This window comes from Macaca thibetana, chromosome 16 (assembly GCF_024542745.1).
Source record: "Macaca thibetana thibetana isolate TM-01 chromosome 16, ASM2454274v1, whole genome shotgun sequence".
Classification (NCBI taxonomy): domain Eukaryota; kingdom Metazoa; phylum Chordata; class Mammalia; order Primates; family Cercopithecidae; genus Macaca; species Macaca thibetana.
The window spans coordinates 32,203,217-32,223,171 of record NC_065593.1 but is presented as its reverse complement, the minus strand read 5'-3'; the positions used below and the strand labels follow the sequence as shown (position 1 = coordinate 32,223,171).

The 19,955-nt window shown below is 37.1% G+C and overlaps 2 protein-coding genes and 1 long non-coding RNA gene across 13 annotated transcripts in view; 2 read left to right on the top strand and 1 right to left on the bottom strand.

Annotated features, from left to right (window-relative positions):
* Positions 1-19,955, top strand: part of TADA2A (transcriptional adaptor 2A) — a 556,520-nt gene that overhangs the window by 252,302 nt on the left and 284,263 nt on the right. The gene's annotated exons all lie outside the window — the stretch shown is intronic.
* Positions 1-19,955, bottom strand: part of ACACA (acetyl-CoA carboxylase alpha) — a 329,721-nt gene that overhangs the window by 99,333 nt on the left and 210,433 nt on the right. For all 10 annotated transcript variants that reach the window (XM_050764555.1, XM_050764552.1, XM_050764562.1 and 7 more), the window contains 6 exons: positions 15,984-16,040; positions 15,697-15,741; positions 8,955-8,996; positions 7,676-7,891; positions 6,713-6,868; positions 3,865-4,068 (listed from right to left, as the gene is read on the bottom strand). In XM_050764555.1, the coding sequence (XP_050620512.1) occupies positions 3,865-4,068; positions 6,713-6,868; positions 7,676-7,891; positions 8,955-8,996; positions 15,697-15,741; positions 15,984-16,040 (720 nt within the window). The remainder of the gene's footprint in view (positions 1-3,864; positions 4,069-6,712; positions 6,869-7,675; positions 7,892-8,954; positions 8,997-15,696; positions 15,742-15,983; positions 16,041-19,955) is intronic.
* Positions 1-19,955, top strand: part of LOC126939359 (uncharacterized) — a 93,276-nt gene that overhangs the window by 24,706 nt on the left and 48,615 nt on the right. The window lies entirely within an intron of this gene.

Here is a 19,955-nt window from a genome sequence, read left to right as displayed (position 1 = left end):
CTATATGTGATGGAAACTCTGGAAAGCCTTGTTTCCTTGGAACATGTCAGAGCTCCCAGTTAGTCACCTTACCTGCCAAAACATATCTGTGAATATAAACATTTTGATAAATGAATGTAAAAATTTCGATAAATCCATAAAATGGGGCTGGGTATGGCAGCTCATACCTGTAATCCCAGCACTTTGGGAGGCCAAGGTGGGAGGATCCCATGAACCCAGGAGTTCGAGACAAGCCAGGGCAACATTGTGGGACCCTATCTCTACAAAAAATTTAAAAACTGGCTGGGCATGGTGGTACACACCCTCAGTCCCAGTTACCTGGAAGGCTGAGGTGGGAGGACTGCTTCAGCCCAGGAGGTTGAGGCTGTGGTGAGCTATGATTACAATACTGCACTCTAGCCTGGGCAAGATAGTGAGACTCAAAAGATAGTGAGTCTCAAAAAAAAAAAAAAAAAAAAAATTCCATGAAACGGAATACTATTCAAAAATGAAAAGGAACATATATGCATAATCTATGTAACATGGCTGAACCTCAAAAATATTATGCTGAGTAAAATAAGCTAGACACAAACTAGTACACATTGTTTAAATTCTAGGACGGGCAAAACTCATCTATAGTGACAGAAAGCAGATCAGTGGTTGCCTAAGGCCAGGGTTGGTGCTTCTACCTTTGACTGCAAAGGGGAATAAGAGAACTTTCTGCAGTGATGAGATGTTATCTACCATGACTGTGATAGTACTTACATGGTGTATACATTTGACAGAATGAATCGAACTGCACACACAAAAGGAGTCCATTTCTTTATATGTAAATTGCACCTCAATAAAGGCGTTATTTATTATTTTTAGAGGCAGTGTCTCACTCTCTCGCCCAGGCTGGAGTGTGGTGTCACGATCATAGCTCATTGCAGCCTCAAACTCCTGGGCCCAAGTGATCTTTCTGCCTCAGCCTACTGAGTAGTTGGTACTACAGGTGCATGCCACCGTGCCTGGCTAATTTTTTTTTTTTTTTTTTTTTTTTTTGGTAGAGACAGGGTCTTGCCTTGTTGTGCTGGCTACTGTCGAATTCCTGGGCTCATGTGATCCTTCCACCTTGGACTCCCAAAGTGCTGGGATTACAGGCATGAGCCACTATGCCCAGCCCAAAGATGATTTTAAAATGTTATTTTTCCTTTTTTTTTGAGATGGATTCTTGCTGCATTGCCCAGGCTAGAGTGCAGTGGCATGATCTCGGCTCACTATAACCTCCGAACCCTGGGTTCAAGCAATTCTCCTGTCTAAGCCTCCTGAGTAGCTGGGACTACAGGCCCCTGCCACCACGCCCAGCTAATTTTTGTATCTTTAGTAGAGATGGGCTTTCACCTTGTTGGTCAGGCTGGTCTCAAACTCCTGACCTCAGGTGACCCACCCGCCTCGGCCTCCCAAAGTGCTGGGATTACAGGCATGAGTTACTGCACCCAGCCTAAAATGTTATTTTTCTCTTACACTGCACATTGGAAATCAATTCACTTATGCAATGGATTACCCAAATCTCTTCTCCCCATTATGACTGCCTGACATCAGTGTTCATTACAGCCTATAGCACAAAGACTGTACAAGGAAAATGAAACAAAATAAAACTCAAGCTAATCAACCTTGTTCCTTACTGGCAGATGAATAAACGATGTGCTAGGGCAAGAGGCTGATATGTAATAGGAGTTCCTGAATACTCAACTATCTATGTTAGTTCCATTTTCTACTATAATGAACACAGTAACTAAAAACTGGTAAAGTATATGTTTTAGAAGTTCGTGAAAATATGTACACATTTTATATATCACACAACTTTCACCAGAAACCATCAAAAAGATTTCAGAAAATGATTTCTGACCCATAGTCTGCTCCCTTAGAACCGTGTACTTATTTATAATAGCACATATTTGCCACAGAGAAACAAATCATTTGTCTTCTTCCATTGTGATGTAAATTTCTTGAGTACAGTTTGCTTTTTGTCTTTATATGCATAGTGCCTGACATACTATAAGTAGTCAATCAATATTAAATTAAAAAACAAATGAATGAATAACAGACATGGTTCTGTATTAAATTCATACAATGATTCATTAAAGAAAGGGAAAAACAGTTTGACAATAAGCACCATGTAGGCATTAGGAGCACCAAAACTGGGTTGGAGGCTGCTCCTTTTGTCAGTTTCCACCTCTAGCCACAGGCTCAAAAGTTAGTTCCCATGTGGCAGTGGCTCCTGAACTCTCTCAAGTGAAGAGCCTGTAGACCGCTTCCTGCAGGGCTTTTAAAATATGCAGGATGCTAGGTAAAAGGGGTTCTCCTTCAGGCTGAAGGTGGTTTGTTCATTCTTTCAGATGCTTATTGTGTGCTTATTTTGTACCATGTGTAATACTAAACCCCGATTGAAGGCATCTGTGCCTTTCATGTTCCTGTGTCACCATTAGCTAGCATGAGGGAAATCTCAGAGTTTCCTAATAAAGGAAAGGAAAAAAAAAAAGTAGTTATGAAGAACAAACATATTTATCAAAAACATTAAAATCTCAAGTGGCCATCTTACTTTTCACAAGAATAGACCTGCCTTGAAGCTATTGTAGAAGTTAATTAAAAACATCCCTACCCATCAAAAGCTTTGACTGAAAATGTCTTTAAAGTTGTACTAAAAAAACATCAAATACAGCAAAAAATATTGAATACTCTCTCTCTTGGTCACCACTCACGCTCTTGAGCACTCTTTCTCTGTGTTTTTAACTGCTGACTTCTCATAGGATAGATTTCTCTAGCCACCTTACTGGGAATCAAAGCACAAAATGAAAGGTCATTCTGACAACGGTCCAAACTGAGATTTTTAAAAATTCACCTTCAAAAGATTGAAAAATATATTTTCCTGACTCTATTCCTGGATTTAAAAGGATATAGATAAAAACAAGAGACATATAATCTCTCCCTGGCACCCAAAGCATGGAATAGACTGAAACTCTTGTTTATGTATACTGGATCATGTTCATCTTTTAATCAGAAGAAATGCAATTCTTGAATTCAGGTCAAAGCCATAAAATAATATCCTAGCTCTTCAAAAATGTGAACAATGGTGAACCAACCTAATTTCAGTATCATAGTAATGAGCCCAAATATTTAGAATCCGATGTAGTAAAAAAGATTAAAAGGGAATTGTCTGTTTCACAGAATTAGTGTACTGACTCACTTTCTATTTTTACGTCCTCAACTTTCCTACCTGAAAACGGGTTTAAATTTGCCACTTTGTTCTTGTATAATATATGACACCCTGAAATCTTTGAAGGAAAGGAAACAACATAATAGATAACACAATAAATATGATAAAAACAGAAACAGAACACAATAGATAAATATGATAGTCACTGATGATGGTAGGGCTCACGCCACTATACTATGTTGAAATTTTCCTTCTTTAACATAGAAGTTGGCGACGTAATCCAACAATTCTCTTTTCCTCACTTGCCAATGAGTAGTTTAATTATGGTGAAAACAGAAAGGATGCATCTGACCAGAGATTAGATTGCTGAAATAACCCACGAGCCCTCTTAAAAAAAGAGCCCTAAACTGCAGAATAACCTCTGGAGTCAGGTTCACTTGGCATCTGTTAGTGCTCACCAATACACGACAAATGGTTAACGGTTTTATAACGCCATGATAGAGAACATAGGCACATGTTAAAAGGCAGATGAAGTTTTTCAAATTCATACAATCATTTAATCTCTTGGGGATAACCCCACCAGGTGAACCAATGGGATTTGTGAGTTTGGGTCTTCTATAACAAGGACGAGTGTCTTATCTGTAGGACCAAATCGAAACTCTGAGGAGCCTGTTTGAGTATTGTACCTGTGCTGTCCTGGAGTCAGTCACTTCCTTGTATAGGCTGATATCCAAGTAATAGCCAGACTCGTTTGTCAGGAAGAGGCGGATGGGAATTGCTTTTCCAGTTGGCGTCAGGCGAATGTTGATTTTCAGTTCTGCCTGGAGGACGCGCAATTTCCACAGGCGACTTCCATACCGCATTACCATGCTCCGCACAGATTCCTCAATCTGACACAGACACATTACCAAGCACAAAACTTAAATATCTTGTAACTAAGACCTGTTTCAGGTCTGCCCATATTTGAGATAGAAAGGCTAAAAAAAAAAAAGAGGTTGGTTTATGGAGATGCACACCTTACAAAAAGTGGTCAGTTTCTCCCCAAATCTATTATTTCTTGGAACAAGTCAGGGACAATTTCATGCTGGCCTGGCATTAGAGTGGTTTTCTCTGGATAACAACACCCAAATCTCTGCAACTCCTTACCCTTTCCCAATTATATTCATATTCTATATCAAAGATCTGTAATATCTAAAATTACAAGCCACGGGATTTAAGAGGAAGCCCAAAATAAGAATAAAATCTCGAGTTAAATAGCTATTAAGTAGCATTTATATGCATGGTAACTATGTTTCATTGCACTTACAGGACTTTAAATCAACATAGCAATTACCACCATGAGCTTTTTTCCATACAATTTTATTAAACTTTATAATATATGTCTCTTGGTAAATTGCACAAATTAAAGAAAGGCAATTTGTAGGTGGTGCTAGAACATTCTCTCTCAACAGAGCTCTGAAGCTTGGCCACTGCTAAGTCCATCTAGGATTTAAGAAGATGGGGCAGATGTTCCCACGTTTCCCTAAGTTTATACCAAGGCAGCTTAATGCTCTTAGTTTTTAGAGGTAGGACAGTTATTTTAACTAAATGGCCTTAGACATGATTTCTTGTTATTTACATACTAAAGCAAAACATTTTTTTCCCCAACATGGCTGCACAGAACATAATGCAGCTAGAACATGTTATTTGAAATTAATGTTTCCTTAAATGAAGTATCTTTCTAAAATGCTTCCTCAACTTCTTAGAAAATCTCAAGAATATCTTACATTCCCTTTCTCTTGTGGTTCTTTAGTAGTATGTGCCACCCTTGCAGTTTGTTTCTGCACCACAGAATTTTAAGTTAGAATGAATTTCAGGGAATTAACCTCTCTATTATCACACTTAATTGCTAACCAAGAGATATTTATCCATTCTTTTCTTGAGGAAACAAAAGCCAATAATCTTTATGTACAGAAAATTGGCAGCTATCTATCATTAGAAAAGCAGAGTGTATATGGGTGGTTAGAATGAAAGCTGAGGCTGATCTGAAAAACTCAGAAAAAAAGGTAAGCCAAATCTAAAAAAATACAGCTGTACAGTGTCCATGCCACGTTTTAAGTCTCCCAGCTTATTAGTCCCAGAATGCTTAGGAGAAGTTTTGCTTAAACTAGATGATGCAATTTGAGTCAAAAGAGTAGCCCTGTCCTTGGCTTTCCTTACAGACAAAAGCAACCCATCATTAGCTTGGAATTTTGAAGGGAAAAAAGGTAGAAAACTACTTCTCAGATCTCAGATACTAAGTTCAAGAAGCAAAAGTCTACCAGGCATGATGACTTATGCCTGTAATCCCAACACTTTGGGAGTCTGAGGCAGGAGGATCACTTGAGGCCAGGAGTTCAAGACTAGCCTGGGCAACATAGCAAGACCCTGTCTCTATAAGAAAAAAAGAAGGAAAAAAAAAAAAAAAAAGGAGCAGCAGCAGCAAAAATTCATGCCTACAGTTGATCTTGAAAAAGGGAGATACTGGTTCTCCTATCCAAATTCCACAGTATCATGATAGAAAGAGTTAGAAGGGGCCAGGCATGGTGGCTCATGCCTGTAATCCCAGCACTTTGGGAGGCTGAGGCAGGCGGATCACGTGAGGTCAGGAGTTGGAGACCAGCCTAACTAACATGGTGAAACCCCGTTTCTACTAAAAATACAAAAATTAGCCGGGCGTGGTGGCACACGCCTGTAGTCCCTGCTACTCGGGGAGGCTGAAGCATGAGCTTGAACCTGGGAGGTGGAGGCTGCAGCGAGCTGAGATGGTACCACTGCTCCAGCCTGGGCGACAGAGCAAGACTCTGTCTCAAAAAAAAAAAAAAAAAAAAAAAAAAAGAAAGAAAGCATCAGAGGGAGCAGAAACAGAGAGCAGCTTGTCTTTATTACACCGGGGATAAAAGGTCAAGTACAAAATCACCTTGTTTTTCTTCCTTAAATTATATACAATGCATTTTAGAATAGACCCTCAGGGAAGAAAATATACATAATACATGTGAAATTCCTTATCAGCCAAATTCTCTCCCTGTGGAAAAACACTAGAGAGAGATAGGTTAGACACTTTGAGAAGGTACATTATCTCACTAAGGCCACCAGGTAATTAATATTTAGTGCACAGAAGCAGTAATTTAGCCAAAATGCTTAGTAACAGTAAAATTAATAATTCCAGATGAGAAATAGTAGGGAATAATACAAAACAGGACCACCATTATAGCAAATATCATAAAACAGGTACCAACAAAAGAAAAGGTTTTCATGTTTTTATACTGCTTATAAGTGACCAGCAAGCTAACACCATACCACCTTCAGCATTGAGAACTGTTTTCTTAATGACTATATCAAATTTTTGACATTGTCCCAGAAACTCAATCTTATAAACATTCTATAAACTTTACAGATTAAGGGCTCAACAGCCTGAACAAGAGTACCTGTTTCCAAGTCCAAGTGAGATAAATATGAATGAACTTCTGTGCTTATGCTTGCTAGTGCTGGGAGAGAAGCTAAGGAGAAATGTACCTTTGATGGGTCCATGATAACCGTGGGCACAAAGTTGAGGAAGATGTGGTTACAGTCAGTGCGGACATTTGTATTGTTAAAAGCAACTTCCAACTCATCCATGGCTTCCAGGAGTAGCCGCTCCCCTTCATTTTGCAGATATTCAAAAGAAGCTTCCTACACAGGAAGAAAATAATCAACATTAGTATATTTTAAAAGAGGCAATAAAGAAATGGCTATTATAATCACTTAAGTGGCAGTATGTCATGAATCATAAGGCATCTGGTGAAGACACTATCTTTCTCCCTAGAGTCAGTCCAGTAACCACAGGGAGAAGGGGCAGGCAAGGGTCAGATAAAGAGTCCATGTCAGCCCTTTCTCCTTACTCTTAGTGTATCATTTCCTTCTAAGAGGTAGAAATGCTGGGCATCCCCATAGCTGTAAGTTCAATAGGATGATATTTCACATATGCCAAACAGAGCTATTTGGAAAGGAAAAGCTGAAGAAAGGGTACAGCTTTGGGATATAATAATAATGAACACATCAGGAAGTGCCTTGCTATATGCAGACACTATCCATACCTCTAGACAGGTGTACAATGGGATCGCCTCTTTCCTAACTTATCTCCTTATGCTCTATCATCACCCAATTCTTCCTGTGATTTTTCTGTTTGTATGCTTTTTCTTTTCTTGAGTGCTATTATGCTTCTGCTACTAAGAAAAATCAAATTAAAGTGGAAAAAGAGCCTTCATTTTTAATTTTTTTTCAGATGCACTTTCTGCTTTGTACAAAAAAAAGCCTTTATTATATGAAATATTTACTTTTGTAAACATTGAAAGAGAACAAGAACCTTGACTCAAAAAATGAAAACCTGATTTTTTTTTATGCTCTCTCTCAGCAGAAGCATAAAACTTGATTTTGAATCATACATATTACTCTGTTCCTTCCCTCAGGGATGACATCCCATTAAAGTACAGCACCCACCTTGGTGACCAGATCAGAATGCCTGATGATTGCACGAACAAAGAACCTGTAGTCTGTCACTTCTGTGCCCACTTCCACCTTGGCTGCCCCGAGATACAGGTGCATCTTGTGATTAGCACATGGAATGGCAGTGAGGTCAAAATTTCTCATCCGGTTCAGCTCTAACTGGAAAGCCAGAGCAGGCTCCAGATGACGATAGATACGATCCTCCTCAAACTGAGTACGAGAATCAGAGAAAAAACAGCTCACAAGAGGCAGTTACAACACTATACTATGAATGTGAATGTAAAAGAGATGCCTGAAAATAGAAACATAAGCTATGATGTGCTAATAAGCAACAAAAATGAACTATGTTCAAGGCTAATGCTATAGCTTACATAAGATTAGGCACTAAAGTACCTATTATATACGTACTTTATAGGATGATACTCCTAAACTTTCATCATTCATGCTTTTACAAGTAGTGATGATATGCATTAAAAACTAACCAAAAAACCTCAATTTCCTTAGAACTCCTGCAGCATTTAATGTCTTTATATAATTCATTTTTATATTAATTACAGACTGCTTCACATTAATATCTACTTCACATGCCAATATTTTGTGCTTACCCAACTAATCTAAAAGTTTTCTCACTTATGATAAGTACAAATGACATAATAAATAACAAACAAACATCATACAATTTTTTAATTAAAGAGATATTTGGCTTTGGAACACTGTATCCATAGATATATAATTACTTATAAATGTTTTTTCAAAGTTGTACTAGTATATAACTTTACTGTATTTACTGTATATGTACTGTACGTTTCAGTGAAACTAAATTATTTCTCTGGAATACATGTCAATTGAGCGAATGGAGAGAGACAGTCAAAAATATAAGCTGGTAACAGGAAGAAAGCAACATGGTCTGAAGTTTTGTATTTTAAAATTGAAAAACAAATGCACATAAACTAGAGTTGAGTATCAGTGAACTATTTGTAGATAACAAGAATGGTCCTTTAATATCACATCATTAGGATTATTCTACAGAACAAGGATGATTTGGAAAGGTATCACCTTCATTGAGTAGCTCAATACATTTGGTTGTGTCCTAAGCCAAACTCTTTCAGAAAGGAATCGGTTTTAGTTCTAAGACACATGTAAGGCAACAGGAAGCACAAGTTCAATAAGAGAAAAAAGAATGGCAAGAAGAACATATAGCAAAGATAAGTCACTCTTGGGCTTTTAAGAAAAAGTAATTTTTTTTTTTAATAGGAAAGAAATCAATCCTTACCTTATCCCTTGCTCGGAATGTAAAAAATTTAGGGAATTCTCTCTGTATTAAAGAAGAGGGAAAATGTGTCAGAAGTTCATAGACATGGCTCTTTGGAAACAAACATATAGTATAGAAACAGTTAAGCATTTAGAAGACAGTTTTCTAGAAAACATGCTTCTTACCTAAGCTTAGTCCAGGAAATATGAATGATCCGCTGCATAACCATCACTTTGACCCCATTTCCAAATTTGAGAATCATATTATAAACCTAATTTTAGTATCTACCTTCTCCCAGGGGAAAAAAAATGTACATATTTTTTAAATCTCCCAAGTGAAAAAAAAATTTTTTGCTGGGTATTGCTCTTGGCACAACCCGGCAAATAAAACCAATATACCCTTATGCCGAGTTACTGGACTGATTTCCCAAGTTTCTCTTTAAGAAACTCTTAAAATGTAAACTAGTCAGACAGTATAGAGTGCTCAGTCCATGATTTTCACATTCCTTCTTAAGTCAATAATGTCAAGGGTTTAAATGATAACATTTGAAGATGAAGAAAAATATAAGATACTACCTTGGTCACTACCACTAAATGTATAGGAAAGAATGAGGTAGAACTAGTGAACTTGTAATCATTAGGTCTTCCTGCTTTTTTGTAGGGCATTATACAAAAAAAAAAAAAAAAAAAAAAAAAAAACCAATTTACTAGAACCTTATTAATTAACAAAGATGAATTCAATTAGCAGAGTTCATTAGTTTCTGAAATTTAACTTACTAACGCTAAATACCCCTGTTTCTCGGATGGGAAGCTCTACTGGCAGTGCTGAAATCAAGTCATTACTATTTGCCTCCATAGGAGGTTTCATTAGGCATCTTCTTCATTATGAGTGCAATACAATCAAACACTTATCAGTACAAGGCAGAGAGACTGGGACTAGCTGCCTACATATCCTCAATGAGCTTTAGGAACTGTGAAGGAAACATGGACTGAAAATCTGGTGGCAGGTATTCTCATGTGTTTTCCCATCTGATGCTCTCAACAACCTCTACGGGTAGATATTGTGACCCTCATTTTACAGAAGCCTTGGCTCAAGTATATGCTCAGAATCACAGAGCTGGAAGATAAACTTGGGTCTCTCTAGTGCCAGAGCCCATGCCCTCTCACCTCTCAAGGGCAGAGTATTACCTTTCTCTTTTTATTATAATCTAAATCCCTCATTTAGAGGATTTCTCTTTGATGAGACAAAAAAACAGAAATTAAGACTTTAAATTTAAAAAGGACAAAGCAAACAAAGCAAAACTCATGCTGTAAACCTGTGGTTCTTGAATTTCCTGAAAATTTCTTGAATACGTTCCGTAAGTGTTATACCTCACTCTCACCTTAACTAAAGCTTGCACAACTAATAAATCTTTTTATCTTTTCCTTGGTATTTTAACTGTAAGACTGCATTTAAAAGGTTCCTAGGAGCTCATTTACCAACCTCAGGGAAATCCCTTTTTAAAAGCCTTTTTAAAGTGGATTTTACACAGGACTAAACTTCTCCTAATGAAGTTTTGTTCTAAGTAATTCTCTGACCCCTCCTCCCTGCCATGAGAGTGAAGCACATGGGGATGACTTCAAGGTTAAGTAAGATGCATTCAGCTGAGGTGTCAGTAAATATCATGCTCATGGTTTTATATAACCTAGTTTTGGTTTTATTCTAGTGAGGTACAGCTTTCAGAGCATTACCTAAAAAGTAACACATGTCAAAAAAGGAAGAATGACAAAATCTTTCCATGGAACTCTCTGAAATAAAAGTCAAGGAAACTGATAATATGATATTTTAAGCACATACTTTTCTATTCCGCCTGAACTGTTATTAGCTAATTAATTAAAATGTTTGTTTAGGATGCCATTTATTTAATTATGCACATTTGTAGTATCAAAACCATTTCCTTTCAAAAACAAAACAACAGTAATAAAAAAATGCTTTCTTTTCCACTAAACCAATTAAGAAAATTTGTAGTAACTGAAAGGCATATAAAGCAGTTTGAATGGAAACGCCTTTAATACAAATAATGAAGAAACTGACTGATTCTTGGCAGAGGTGGGCAATGACTACCAATTAGAAAAACCACTTTCATTAAGGTTAGATAAGAAAAGGTGTCATGAGATCACATAAACAATCTTTTTTTAAAAAAAATAACTTCTGAGTAAATTTGTAACTCCCCGGTAAAATCTTCAATTTAAGTATTAAACATTCAGAACAAGAGATGGCAAGAACCTCTATGCAATGGAAAAGTGGGACTACCAAGCAATTCTTCAGTGACTTGGAAGTCTGAAGACTGTTATAGAAAGTAACCTCTTTTGGCACTCAAAAACCACAGAATCACAGAAAACACAGAAAAGAAGAAATCTAAAAGTCTGATCCTACGGTTTTAGTAAATTCTTTTATCCTATCTCATCCTCATACTGCCAGTTTTTCCACTGAAATCATTCATGCTTATTCCATCATCAATATATTTGCTTTCCAAGCATTCTACTAGTGTCATGGGCAAATATCATAATTGAATGTATACAAAGAAAAACCCTCTTAGTGTTCTGGTACCAAAAAACAAAAGAATGCAACGTTTCACAGGAAGAAATTATGCCCCTGCTGTGTTCTAATCAGCCAACCATCATCAAGACAATCAAAATAATTTGCCCAAATTAGCCAATCAAGACACCCTGCAAATCAGAGAATGTGAAAACCTGCAACAAAAAACATCATAGCTGATTATGATACTAATAATCGTGTTAAAAACCTAATGAGATGAAGAAATTGGGAGCTTGCTGGTGCAATTCTCTTTTACCTCAACATGCTGAGAACTAATTATATAGACTGTAATTAAAACAAAAACCCAAACCAACCCTTCTGAAAACTAATAGTTGGTCCACTAACAAACAGAACTATCTTAAAAAAAAAAAAAAAAAAGAACTACTAATTATGATAACTGCTCATGACAGTGAGCTCTTCCTTCAAGATCCAAATAATCCAAAACATTTCATTTTAAAGTGGGAATCCCACAACAGTCATTAAACAACAACTCTTTCAGGAGATTTGTAGACTTTTTTTTTAAATCTCATGAAATTTTACAAGAACAAAAGGTAACATTTTATTAACAGATATAAAACTCTGTGATTTAGAATCTTATCATGGTTTTAGGACCTAATGGGGATAAGAAGAAGTCCTGAAAATTTGTATTCCAATGTCCTTAGCCAAACTTTGCCAAAAAAAAAAAATATATATATATATATATATATATATATGGAAAGCTTAAAAAAAAAAAAAAAAAAGGCATAATATTATATCCCAATTAGACAGCACTTTCTGCTGAATCTTTTGGAATTCCAGACCTGAAATGTGAGTGAAACTAAGAGAGAGTGAGTCCATAAGTTTTAACTAACAGAAAACTGTGGAGCTGCAGTTTAGATAGCTGCAGAAATTCAAGAAGCCTCTTTTGCATTCAAGGCTTTGATCTTTTTCCTTTTTTCTTTTTTTTTTAACATCTTGTGCATTTTTTTCTTTTATTTTTTATTTTCAGATGAACATCATGATCTACTTTCTTTTTTCTTAACAAGAAGAATATATTTACAAAAAGAGACTTGTTTTTCCTCAAAGTTTCTGTTTAAATATCAATGTTAGGCAGTTCTTCAAGTTCCATTATGGGCACTTGATTTAATTAGATGGTTAGGGAAACAGAGTCAACTCCCAGCTTCCTTAACACTGGTGAAGACTGCTGTCACAGAAATAATCTCCAGGCAGGGTCAAGAGACTAGGGCAGCAACAGACATACCTGTGGGCAGCTATCTGGGACAATTGCAGTTAAACTACGAAGTATTTTAAATGTTTATAGCAATCACTGGCATCCGAATCAGTACCTAACAATATACACAGCTCTCTAGGAACCTCTACTCTGGCCCTCATTTGTCTTGTTCTGGTTCTGAGGCAATCTGAAAGACCAACAACTATATAACAGCACAGCTTGCTTTATTCCACTAACCAATGTGCTTGAATCAAACTTGGTAACCTTCCTCCTCTTCTTGCCCCTCAAGTGCAGATTCTCTCTTCCATTCAATAATATAGGGATTTCACAGCATAGGACAGGGGAGGCTGCATACATCACAGTGGATTACCAAGAAGCCAGAGAGATCAAGGGATTCATCTCTGACACTCCCAGAAAGCTTCCTCTTTTTCACAGTACACTAGCTATGGGGCAAGCACAATCAGATGACATGACAGAGGCTAAGCATCCTTCATGAATGTCAAGCTACCATCAGCAAAAGAACTCACAGCAGCACCATGACAGTGACCCCCAGATTTGTACAGTTTCTGCCAAGGCTTCCCGGCTAGTGTAGATCCTGGATTGTATAGAAGATTCTAGATGGAGTTCAGTTTAATAGCTGCCCTTGCCCCTTGCAAAATCATTTATCATTTTTAAAGGAACATAAAAACACCCCAACTCCTCTGCCACTCAATTCTTCAGAGCAAATCTAGTCCACAATTAAACCTTAATGTTCTCTCTGCTCTAAAGCAGCTTTTCCTACACTCATGACAAATCAAGTCACTTGATAATTTAACTGATTTCCCACTTGATGCCACTATAAATAGGAATCAGACAATGATTGTCAGGGAAGACCCCCTGCTGGCCTAATTTTCTAGCCGATTTTGCCTATACATGTCCCTATTAAACCTAAATCCAGAAATATCAGGACAGCAGAGAGAAAAATATGTTTTAAAGCTGTTAAATATACTCTTAATATTAGGGCATATTTATAACTATACACTATAGATTCAGAGATAAGTTTTTTTTATGTGTGTTACATATATGAGAAAATGTCAGTGAGAACTAATCACTTTGGTTTTTTAAAAATTTTAGTGGACAGTTTTAGTTGATCAGTGTATTTATTATAGAAACCAGTTAGTGTGCTATAGATGTGAAGACTCCATCAAATCCATTAGCAAAAAGGAAAGCAATTTTATAGATTTAGTGTTATTCCCTAGAAAATGCTATTATTCTAAAGTCTGTGATAAAAAGCACAGTAACATTTAAGAACGTAGCACAATACTTTTCTAAAATCCAGAGCCTGGCTCTGGCATGTCTACCTTAGTTCTGATCAGCATCTACTAGCTACAGTGTTTATTCATGGGCTTTCATATTCTATCCCCAAGTATCAATTTTATTCTCTAAGCTCCTGATTTTTCTTCCTAAAGCCCTAGGGTTCTTTTTAAGCTCCTCATACTTCTCCACTGACTCCGTTTCCTATCGAAAGTTATTGATTGATATATAGCTACACTCTGCTTGATTTCCTGACATCAATAACACAGGGGAGTCATGTAGTCCACAACATTTCCTAAAGCATTTCAGAAAATCTTAGCTTTCTTGTTTCTCTATAGACTAGACCAATAAGGTGAACTGTATGAAGGAAAACAAAACGTCAACTCCTAAAAACCTAATAAACAAAAAGGTAATAAAAGCAATCACACATAGGTCTTTGAGTTTACAAAGTCCTTTCCAGAATCTCAAATGCCATCTTCATTGTTACAAATAAGCAGGGTTTAACAACCAAATTATCTCAATTGCTAAAACCAAACCAAACAGGCCAGGCACAGTGACTCACGCCTGTAATCCCAGCACTTTGGGAGGCCGAGGCAGGCAGATCACCTGAGGTCAGGAGTTCAAGACCAGCCAGGCTAACACGGTGAAACCCCATCTCTACTAAAAATACAAAAATTAGCCAGATGTGGTGGCACACGCCTGTAATCCCAGCTACTTGGGAAGCTGAGGTAGGAGAATCACTTGAACCCGGGAGGTAGAGGTTACAGTGAGCTGAGACTGCACCACTGCACTCCAGCCTGGGCAACTGAGCAAGATACCTTATCAAAAAAAAAAAAAAAAAAAAGACTTAGCTACATTAGAATCAATTTTTATGAAATATTTTGACTATAATCAGTCATTTTGAAAACGACATGTTGATTCCAAACTGGATTTCTGTCCTTACTGCTGTCACTGTACTGGGTATGATCATATGGGTATACCACAGTTTGGATGCCAGGCTATTAACTTAATTCTCTTTTTGATAAAAATTTTAATCTCATAAATATTAACAGTTAATTCAGTTAAATGGGAGAATAAGCAACAGAGTGTTTAATTTTTACTTATTTCCTGTTCCTAGGATTAACATAAGACAAAAAATAGCAACTTGGCTCTATCAAGGCATTTTAAATAATAAATCATTGTTCTTTAGAATTGAGAATTCTCAATAAAGAGGCCAAGACTACAAAGTGCAACTGGCTGTTCTTGATTATGGATTCACTATGAGCATAGAAGAAATTACTAGTTAGCTTGTTTCTACCTTATTCGTCTGGATAAATGCTTATGTTCATTCTTAACTATTTCTCAGAGATATATTGAGAATTCATTATAGGGTTAAGAAAAAAAAGAAAAAACCTTTAGCTGGAATACTTGATATAAGAATTTAAAAAAATTTTTTTAATTAATAGAGGACAGGGTCTCATTATGTTGCCCAGGCTCATCTCAAACTTGTGGGCTCAAGCAACTTTCCTGCCTCAGCCTCCCAAAGTGCTGGGATTACAGAGAACTGAATATTTACTATAATAATTTATAAAAGAAGAGGGACCAAATATCAGTCCAGCCCTTCTAACATATATTCTGTTTAAATAATCAGTGGCAAACAAATAAAACAGTAAGTAGTCTTTCATTATTGTTCATTTTACTTACATGAAATCTCCGATCCACCTCATAGTTGACCTGTTTTCTGAAATCCTTTCAAATAAAAGATAGAGAGGAAGAAAAGAGCAGAAATTGGCAATCAGTAACAAAATCAAAAACAAGTTGAGTAAAAGATGATGAGTTAAACTAACGTTTTTTAAAAATTAAACTTATAGAAAAGTGGTTATTTCTCTGCATAAATTCTACTAGTAAGCATAAGATTGCAATCCCATTTTTTATTAAGTTGCAGCAGCAGCATAAGAAATATTAAAGAGGTACAATTCACATGTCAATACCTTTTGTGCAACCAGGAAAGTAAGGCGCCGGATCCCATGGTCAACCAGGGTAGCTTTCTAGGAGCAAAAACATGTAAAACAGAAAATAGATGAGATTTCCATTCATTCTAAATTTTATCCCATTCATTCCTCGTAAGGCTTTGGTGGAGTTAAACACCCTTTTTGAAAACCTTTATTTTAGCTTAGTACCTTCAAACTTGAAAGTGAACAAATTTCAACCTGGCTCCTAGGACTAAGTCTTATGAAATAAATTTTATATTGATTTGGACAAAACTGAAAGAGAACTTTGTGGAGAAGAAAGGGTCATATGAAGTCAATTAAATTACCTCAGAACTGATTTACATAAAGGCAGGCCACGACACAATTTCTGCTTATAGAAATCATACTGTTGGGCATGTATTCAAATGTAAACATTAATATTGATAAAGAAGCTAAATGAAATAAGGTAAAGAGAAAAGGACTTTCCATAAAACATAAATCACAGGTCCTAAACTGTTTAGATTGTAGGTATTACCTACCGTCAGATACAGCATCCCTAGAATTCAACCTAACAAATTGTAACCTTTCAGTTTTGATACAACAGTCCCCCTTACCTTACATGAAGGCATTTTTTAAAAAGGTTCCTTTTAAAATTGTTAAAAGCAACATTTAATAGGCCTTTAAATTTAGGAATTATTCATATCTCCACTAGGCATAGGCAACTAGTATATCAGAAATCAACAGAAGCCTGGGTGTCTTGGCTCACGCCTGTAATCCCAACACTTTGTGAGGCCAGTGGGGCAGATCACTTGAGGCCAGGAGTTTGAGACCAGCCTGGCCAACATGGCAAAACCCTGTTTCTACTAAAAATAGAAAAAATGAGCCAAGTGTGGTGGCACGTTCCTGTAATCCCAACTACTTGAGAGAATGAGGCATTAGAATCGTTTGAACCAAGGAGGCAGAGGTTGCCGAGATTACGTCACTGTCCTCCAGCCTGGGATGCAGAGTGAGACTGCCTCAAAACAAAGAAGTCAACAGACACCAGTAGTTTCAAGATGGCCACTTATATGAGTCTTGGGCCTCCGGACCTAAGCCTTCCCCTTCCCTATACTGTTCACTTGCTTCAAAAGGCAGGGACAAAGATACAAATTAATGAATTAAGTAAAATACATGGGTTTAGAGGTCCCTAACAAAGAAGGATTATAACAACAAGTAGAAAAGCAACCCCACCAGTTGAATGACCTGAGAAAACATATGAATAGTACAAATAGAAAACTAATGTGGACTTTCACAGCCTACATCCAGACTTTCGTTTGACCACATTTCTTGCTATAACTCTAACCAAGAGATATGTTTATACGCCAATTCTTAACATTCATGATATTATATTTTTTAATCCAAATTGTCTTCCCCTTATAAGGAAGCACATTCTTGGGTTACTTCTTCCAGTTTCTTCAATTCTGCCATGGCATTGCTGAGTAATAAAATAATTTTATTAACAGCATAAACAAAAGATAACTGGAAAAATTAATTTTCTATAAGCAAATAATAAAATAATAAATTATCAGGCCAAATATAAATACATTTTGGTTTAACTGCTTTAAAAAATTATTTGTACTGCCATCATACTCCTTGCTGTAAATAACCAAGTATTGACACTACAATATGAAAAAAATGTGTCAAAAGAAAGGGGGGGTTTCTCAGTGTGGCCAGGAACAGAAATACTTCTTCTGACATCAACAAAGATTCCACTACAGTCAAGTCCTTCAAAGACAAGCATCAATAGCTATGTTCTGGCAAGGGAAGAAAATAACTTTAATAATGCCATGATTTAAAATCAAAATTGTTATTGCTTTTAAAATTCCACAAGTGGCTGACAATAACAGCAGAGCAACAGGATTCTGATTACATTGTAATAATGCGGGTCTCACAGCAAGTCCACAGCTATTACCCAGCGATTAGGCGTCAGCACCTGGAGAAACTCCATTTACACTGACTGCTTCAATCTCCTCCACAAGTCATTTACAAATATATGATCCTAATTTCTATGAGAGAAAAAAAGACATGCTGGGACTAGAAGATTATTTGGACAATTTGGATCAACCTATTTGATAGTTTAATGTGTGCTTTAAAAAAAAACTTTTTTTAAACTGCTAGGAGCATGATCATGAAGTGAAAAACAAAACTAGTTGCCACTTCATCTTTTGTTTTTCTTAAATTGCTTTTCTTTCCTTTTCTTTCTTTTATATATATATATATATATATATATACACACACACACACACACACATATATTTTAACAAGGAGATGAAAATGCCAAATGTCCCTGGATAAGCACAGTACCTGATGCAGTAAATAGCTTCTCTATGCTTAAAGTGTCAACACAGTCTACCCTTACCATTCTAAATAGCGTTAGGCAAAGACATTGGATTTCTCTGTGCCTTAGTTTCCACATCTAGTCAAGGAAAAGGGTAATTTCTTATTTCTCATTAATGTTACAAACATATGTAGTGAATATGAAGAAAATACTTTTTTTTTTTTTTTTTTTTAATTGAGACGGAGTCTCGCTGTGTCGCCAGGCTGGAGTGCAGTGGTGCAATCTTGGCTCACAGCAAGCTCTGCCCCCAGGTTCAAGCGATTCTCTTGCCTCAGCCTCCCGAGTAGCTGGGACTACAGGCACTCGCCACCATGCCTGGCTAATTTTTGTATTTAGTACTAGAGATGGGGTTTCACCATATTGGCCAGGCTGGTCTTGAACTCCTGACCTTGTGATCCACCCACCTCGGCCTCCCAAAGTGCTAGGATTACAGGCATGAGCCACTACGCCTGGCTGAAAATGTCTTTGTAGATCAACATGTGCTGATAAATATGACACTTAGATTTGAGGGCAACAACAAATGGCAAGTTGTAGTCAAATTATGGAAAAATACTCAAACATGGGCAACTAGTGCCTCAAAACCTAGAAAGATACTTTCATAGATTATTTCATGAAGCAGCAGCAGCAGCCACATATAACATTAAGACTCTTCCAGGTCGGGCGCAGTGGCTCACGCCTGTAATCCCAGCACTTTGCAAGGCCGAGGCAGGCAGATCACCTGAGGTCGAGAGTTCGAGAACAGCCTGATCAACATGCAGAAACCCCATCTCTACTAAAATACAAAAATTAGCTGGGTGTGGTGGCACATGTCTATAATCCCAGTTACTCAGGAGGCTGAGGCAGGAGAATCACTTGAACCCAGGAGGCGGGGGTTGCTGTGAGCTGAGGTCACACCATTGCACTCCAGCCTGGGCAACAAGAGTGAAATTCCGTCTAAAAAAAAAAGGACTCTTCCAGCAAAGATTACCTTGATCACTGGCTTTAGGTTAATTTTATGTGGTCACTGGTCAAGGGCAAGAAGGAAGGTAAATTTCTGTCTATAGAAAAAGCCCCAGGCATGTCCCCTACTTTCACGTCTCTGGAAGCACCTTTTCCTCCTATTGGCCACTGCAATCCCACAGTTAGTTTAAGTGCCACGACAGTATCATGGAATAAGTACTAAGACTTATAGTCATCACAAATTTACCATTTTTTCCCCTAGATATCTACCATTAGCATTACATGATGTGAATGCCAATGGTACGAATTGTCTACACCACTGAATTATATTTTGAAAACATCTACTGAGTTCTTTCTCTGTAACAAGACCATGGGTTAAGTGCTGTCTACTCCAAGAGAACACATGGGTCTTGCCATCAAGGGCAGTTTAAGATGACACTTTGCCATCTATCACATATCATAATGAAATATAACTGTAGATTATTGTTTTAAGCATGCCTATCCTATCCCCTCAACTAGACTATAAGCATCTTCAGGGCAAAGAAGGTATTACTTACTATTACCTAGATCTGTGCTCCCTACACCTGGCATCAAATCCTTAAGTTCTAGTATTTGCTCTATCACCTTCCAGCTGGTGACCTAGGGGTTTTAATTTCTTTGAGCTCCAGCTTTTGCCC